This window comes from Ciconia boyciana, chromosome 2 (genome assembly GCF_034638445.1).
Source record: "Ciconia boyciana chromosome 2, ASM3463844v1, whole genome shotgun sequence".
Classification (NCBI taxonomy): Eukaryota; Metazoa; Chordata; class Aves; order Ciconiiformes; family Ciconiidae; genus Ciconia; species Ciconia boyciana.
The window spans coordinates 124,430,035-124,436,993 of record NC_132935.1 but is presented as its reverse complement, the minus strand read 5'-3'; the positions used below and the strand labels follow the sequence as shown (position 1 = coordinate 124,436,993).

Here is a 6,959-nt window from a genome sequence, read left to right as displayed (position 1 = left end):
GCGCTGCAGTCACGACCGATTTAGGAGCTGACACACGATTTTTTTTCCCTCCTCTTCTTGTGTTTGTGTTGATAAAATCGGAGAGCCGGTGGCTGGTACTGATTTAGATTTCCAGCCCGGATTTGCTCTTGTTTTTCTCCTTACTCCAGTTCTCCTTGTGCAATGCTGCGTGGCGCTGGCAGCCTGAGAGAGAGGGAGCTCCAGTCACACACATACACTCAGACCACGGAGAGGAGATTAACATCAAGGAGCCCACATTTGCAATAGCGGGTGGTGCTGGTGGGGAGGCCGGGGGAAAATAAAATAAAAGCAACAATCGGGTAAATGCTCGTCTCTTCTCGCCACCAGCACCTTGCACAGGTCTGAAATCGCTTGTTTTGCTTTGCTGTATTGCGCTTGCCTGGGATGTGGAGAGGGGAGGGGGAGGGGAGGAAGGGGGAGGTTTAACTTTTACTTGACATTACCGGGTTATTGTCAGTTCCCCCGTGTTAAACCCCGCTGGTTTCCCCTCGCCCCCACCCCCTCCCCGGGCTCGGCTCCCTCCAGTTAACTTTGTTCCAAGGGCTGCAGCCAGAAGGGCTTGTCCGGGCCTGGGACATAGATAGCGTAAAGTAAATAACCACCACGGTTAGACTGGGGCCGGGAGTTGATCTTCGTGGCGAGAGATCTGCTTAGTTAGCGTTTGCTCTTTCGGGGCGATTGAAGGCCATCGTACCAAGGACAGGCGCGCACACGCGCACGCACACACACACACACACACTCACTCACTCTTACACACACACACACACACACACACACACGCACACACACGCTGGATACAAAAGTCTGGAGGATCTAGGGGAGAATTGCAGCCGCCGGATCGGTGCAGCCGCCGCGGCCAGAGCCATGCGTGTCACGGCCTCCTGAGGGGGGGGAAAAGGCAGGAAGGAAGGGAAAAAAGGGAAAGAAAGAAGGGAAAAAAGAAAAGAGAGAGAAGGGAAGGCACGAGAAAGACGCGGGGTGGTGGAAAGTGTTTGCCTGCTTTTGTCTCGCAATACAGTGAACTGGAAGATGGAGATGGATGTTAAGGGAGTTTCTCCGTGCCCGGAGCCCATCCCCCCGGCGGCGGGGTCTGGCGGCTGCCCGCACCAGCGCCCGCACCACCGCGATGGGCAGCCCGCGGAGCCGGCCCCCGCCGCCGACAGCGGCCACCCGGAGCGGAGGCACGGCAGCGAGAAAGAGGACAAAAAGGTAGGTCCGCTCCGCCGCCCGCCGGCCGGCGCCGCGCCCGCCGGAGGGGCCGGCTGCCCGGGGCCGCGCTCGGCGGGGCGGGCGGGGGCGGCGGGCCCGCTCCCGCGCCCGCTCCCGCCTGGCCGCGGCCGCGGCCGCGCCGCCGCGGGCAGCCCCGCGCCGCCCTTTGTCAGCGCGGCGGCGGGAGGCGGGGGGCCGGCGGCGGAGGTTGTCTGAGGACACGGGGGCGGCGGGGCGGGGAGGCGCGGGGCCGCCGCCGCGGGGCCCGGGGCGCCGGGCATTGTTCCGCCCGCCCTGCGGGAGCGGCGCCGCGGGCGGCGGCCCAGGTGCCGCCGCGAAAGTTTACCTCACTTCGCGGGGCCAGCGCCGGCAGGGCCGCCGCTCGCCGCCCCTCGCCTGGGTTGTGGCCCGGCGGCGAGGGGCGAGTCACCTGGGGGAAGGAGCCCGGGCGCCGTGTCCCTCCAGCCCTGCTGTGTCATTGTGGACCGGGGGACGGCTGCTCGCTGCCGAGCGAAAACCTGTGGGTGACGGAGTTCGCCGAGAAATGGGTCAGATCGCATCCTCTAGTGCGGATATGTCTGCTGCTGGAAGAATCGGAAAGTAGGGAGGATGGGGTGCAAAAAGGTTGCCATTAAGATAATGTCAGCGGAGTGCGTTGATCAGTGCTTTTGTCTATGGGCACTGTCTTCGTTTCCATTCATTTTTCTCGGCGTGGGTTTACCACACCGAAGCCGATGAATTCTGCTCTGTCCCTGGGTCTGTAACAGGCAGAGACTGATAAATGTGTTAAGTTTCATCGTAATACCGTGGTTGTTGCAAGGAGTCATCCGTGTGTGCTAGACTGTAAAACACATCCGTTTATGTTTTATTGAGATCCGAATAATTCCCTGAGTGGACAGGTACCCCGAAACAGATGATAATCCTAGCGTAAAGGAAAAAAGAAATGTTGCCATGTACTGGATTTGAGCTGTGTTTCCTCAACTAGTTTTACTATAGTTTGGTTTTGTTAGAAATGTGTAAGAGAACAGTAACACAATGAAGGAATGTAAACCAGCAATGCAATAAATGAATGCAACAACTATGTCACACCATGTATTTGCATGACTAGAGTTGCAGTTGTCATGAAAAATACAAGGTATTTTGAAAAAATGGTATCCCTAACTGGAGACCCCGAGTTTGTGGTATTTACCTCCTATACTGTTAGGTTTCTTACTGTTCGGTAAAATCTGTCCTATTGTTTTAATTAAAAGAGAGTATCGGTGACTGATCATTTTAACAGGGCCTGTACAGCTTAATAAGGTGGATACAAGGACTTTATTTTTAAAATGGTAACTGGTGGTTTACATATTGTGGTAGAGGAACACAGAATGTCATCTCCCTTGAGTTTATGAATATTTCATTCTGTCGAGACTGCATGTTACTGTATGTAACTAAATGATTTGCGTGTGTGTGATTGTTTCTAGGATCCCTTTCCTTGCATCGTGTTACTTACTGGAACTTAAAATGCTTTTATTTAAAAATAATTAAAATGTAGAGCCAAGGTTGCCATTTACACGAGTTGGTTGTGGCAGTGCCTTGAGCATTTAAAAACCCTGCCATCAGCAGAAATCCACGCTCAATAGTTACTTTCTGATGTGCCACACAGTCTGTCTAATGTTTTACCAATCGTGGACATGAGGACGGCAAACAAGGTGTGACTGAAGGTGAATGAACTCTAGAGAAGGCCTGATTCTCTATGGTGTGGCTAATTAACGTGTTTAGATAACTCAGTATTGCATTGTTTTATTCTGTATTTGCCAGCATTTTCTGGACATAGAAACAAAAGTGCTACCTTTTTTTGTCCTAGTTGTAGCCATGCTAAAGTGCTGTGATATATTCCTTTTTTTAAATCCACTATCAGCTTTTCCAGGCTTGCCATTGCCAAGGTGGTTGCAATGACTAGCTTGTATTTTTGGGAAGCTGTGATATTTCAAACCTCCCTAAATGTATGTATCTTTTCTGGATGCTGTCCCAGGACAACCAGTACTTCTTATTAGTGCAGAAGTATTTCAGATATCTGGTAAAATAGTGGCACCAGAAATGTGGTGAGAAGGGGAAAACCCATAAAAGTGATAGTAAAATCCAACACTATTGTGAAAAAAACATTCCAACCACAAAACAAAACCCAAGTGTTGCTGGAAACATCATCTAAGAACTTTCTAAATGGATTGAAATAACAATACCATTGTTTATTTGACCCTTAAACGAATGTCAGAGGCACACTGATACATCCTACAAGTGCAAGCACTCTACGTGGAAATTGTAAAGGACATTAGAACCTGATTTCCTGACACATGTATACTTATGAATATCTAAATATTAAGATTTTACAACATCTCATGATTCCACTGTCAGGACTTGCTTTTTGGGATCATGCTTCAATTATAAAAAAATCTTCTATTTTATCATTGAGCTCCATTTCCACTGGAGGTAAAAAGAGTTTTGCTTACATCTAAATGGAGCTGGGTGAAATTTATGCTCTAATAAAGCTATTTTTTGTCACTGCCTCCAAAAGGAACATTGCTGAATTAACCAAAGAAAGTATTTTCCTAATTCTGTAGAATTTCAGGAGAAAGTACTACCATAGTGTCAATTTTATGGATATTGGAGGTTTTTTCTGCTGTATGTCCATTTTTTATTTGTCTTTGAACTTTAATAAAATTGTGAAACACATGCGTAACTTGAAATACATCCCACTGTCTTCAGCTGGGATGCTGACACGCTGAAGTGTATGCTTAAGTGCTTTTTTGGAGGAAGACCTAGGTTACCTCCCATATATCTTTCCGTGTTGAAACCATCTCTGACCAATGTATGAGAAGAGAAATTACAAAGATTGACTTTATAATTTATTAAGTATACAGTACTTGGTGCTTTAAAGCATAGTTGCCATTTAGGTGGGAGAAAATTAAGGAGAAATAATAGCATGTAAGATTTAGAAGACAGTTGACTCTATAAGGATACTAGTTTTTCTCTTAAAGCAAAACACATCAGAAAATATTTTTTAACACTCCTACAATGTTTTCTGTTATTTTAGTTAAAAGCATGTAGGTCTAACCCTATATGCAGCAGCATGTTGACGTTCTCCAGTATGGCAAAGTGGGTGACCGGGGGAGAGAACAACGTGCAATCCTGGCTCTTTATTCCTGGCTGGAGGTGCAGCTGAAGCCTGCGACAGGTTGCGTGGGTGGGCTCTCACGCCGTCTTGCCACTCCGTGACTTGGTGCAAGGGGATGCAGGCCCATAAATTTTACTGAGGATTCTTTCCAGCTTATATTCGAGTAATAGCATCTTTGCAAGGATCGGTGTAGGAGCACTTTGAGAGTTGAAGGCAACTCTGCAATTCCTTTGCAGATTGGTGGCTATGGGTGACATTTGCCACAGCGGACATTATGGCCAGAATTTTCCCAGGGGTGGTATGCCAAGTTAGGACTTTCAAGCCCTTAGCTACAGCCAGTGTGTTACACTGTGTCCATTTTCCAAAGTATTGTGTAGCCCCCGAGTCCTCCAAAAGTTGGTCCTTGGTATGGATTTGGTAATGTAATGTTGCACACCCAAATAAGAACATTTTATTTTGTTTTCCACTGAGGAGAACCTCTGTATATCTGAGGTTTGCACAAATCATTTAGCACAAATGATTTACAAGCACACCCAGAGCTTTGACTTTATACCTACATTCCAGATAGATACGAAAACCCCTGTGAAATAGCTCCAAGGTGAAGAACCTTTTGTGTATTTACATGGAAATGAGCACACCAAGGTTACAGCAAAAGCAAGCTTATCTGGGCTGAGTACGTTGTATTCTGGTTCAAAAACAATTTGCCAGTGTTTGATATAAGAGTTCTGAAGTGTTTTGTGGGCTTATTTGTATGTCATTTCCCAGAATTCCGACCTGTGGTATTGCTGTGCGAGAGTGGTACCCAGGTGTGAGCTTCTAGAGGGGAAAAGCTGAGTGCTTTGGGGAAAGACACTTCGTATTAACTTGGGAATTCTGTTCTGCTGTACACGTGATCTGATCTAATCATCAGTCTCTGAAAGCCTTCCACTAGTGTATTTACAGGACTACTGCTATCAACAATACGGTGGTTGTTCACTCATCCTCCACAAGCCATAGGTCAGGAAGAGTGGAAGACTCTTCAGGGGCAATTATTTTTTAATAATTTCTTGTATGTATTTAGTTTTGTTTGTTTTGAAAAGCCGTATGTTACTACGTGTTTACATTTAGAGAAGAGAAGGCCTAAGAAATGCAATTTATGCTTGAAGCAGATGGTGGGAAGTTTCTTTTTGGGGGCGGATCGCTCCAGTCTCAGGTCAGATGTGCTTATCTTACCTTAGGCAGTTCCATTGTGCACAGGAGAGTGGTTGTCAACCACTGTCTTTTTCCTGGAGGTTTAGGTGTTTTTTCAGATAACCTCGACGTAGCCCATTGAGCAACTTGAAGTTAAGATCCAAAAGCTGAAACTGAAATCAGTAGTGGATAAGGGAAACAAGTCTGGAGTGTGTGGGACAAAGAAAGCAGAGATAGACAACACTACCAGTTGCTGATGGTAGCAGCTTCTCCTGATAATCGTATAAAATGCAACACCTTGTATTAGCTGGAGTTTCCGCGTACTGAAGGCTTTGTGCCAGGTGTACCATGGGCTATGGTCCTGCCAAGATGTAATGCAGGCTTGAATAGTCAAGGTCAGGCCATTGTCTGCCTGGATGGATAAATTCTTAGCCACCCAGAGATGGCAGAAAATTTTACCTGCGGCTGTTGCTATTCTGAGAGTTTGATGTCAGACAGAAATTCCAGTGTATCTTTAAAGTATGGACAGAACTGGAGAATAATGGGTCTTTCTCTAACTCATTGCTAAGAATGTTTCAGAAATCATTCCTCAGCCCATCGACATCAACTCTGTCTTTTTCAGGTCCACTTTTAAGCACCTATTCTTCATTCTTAAGCTGCTCCTTACCATGCTGTGGGCCATCATGATATTGGTATTGATCTGCATAGTTCAGTGTCTTCCTGATGAAATGGTCTGAAAAAAAGCTTATTCTGTGCTAGCACCCCATTCTTCCAGAGTTTCCAGAGCCTGGTGGCTGTCTGGGTGGTGAGTCTGTCCCAAAGCCACAGACCCAGGACATGCTGAGTCCCTTCTATTCAGGTCTTTGTCCTGCAGACTCCCAGGTCACAGCTCTGGGGCAGGCTCTAATTCACGGCAGCGTGGGGAGGCTCCCAGACGTGTCTGCCTGGAACGGCTGCCCAGAGCCACAGTGCCTGGCAGGTGCCTCTGGAAGGGAGATTTTGGTCCTTTCTATTGCTGCTGTGGGCAGCAAAGCTATTAAACCATGCCATTAACATGTTTCAGTGAGCAAGGTCCAGGAGCCATCTGCTTTGAGGAGAATTAAAAAAAATGTCAAATTTAAAAAAATTAAAAAGAGTAAATTCACTGTGAACTGAGAACCTTGCTTTGCAGGCAGGTCTTCTGCATTTCCATGCATTTGATGTACTCTGCCTCTCACACTTCTCTTGCCTTCTAGTGAGAGAATCCTTAGATGAGCCTAAAATTGTGCCTTTATTACAAAAATAAGCAGGTGAGAGGAATAGAGAGAAAGAGAGAAACTGTTAGTACCTCAACTGAAGGCAAGACTAATAAACCCATATTTTATTAGACATCAGAGAATCCATAAGGAGAAGAGATACTGAGAAT

The 6,959-nt window shown here is 46.9% G+C and overlaps 1 protein-coding gene across 4 annotated transcripts in view; it reads left to right on the top strand.

Annotated features, from left to right (window-relative positions):
- Positions 1-230: 230 nt before the first annotated feature.
- The window catches only part of RBMS3 (RNA binding motif single stranded interacting protein 3), a 722,164-nt gene continuing 715,435 nt past the window's right edge, over positions 231-6,959 (top strand). Inside the window, exons 1-2 of one of the 4 annotated variants that reach the window (XM_072853929.1) lie at positions 231-360; positions 1,040-1,230. In XM_072853929.1, the coding sequence (XP_072710030.1) occupies positions 1,051-1,230 (180 nt within the window). In that variant the 5' untranslated portion in view covers positions 231-360; positions 1,040-1,050. Of the gene's footprint in view, positions 361-747; positions 1,231-6,959 lie in introns of those variants that run through there. The other 3 variants (XM_072853928.1, XM_072853931.1, XM_072853930.1) reach the window with 3 other exon arrangements.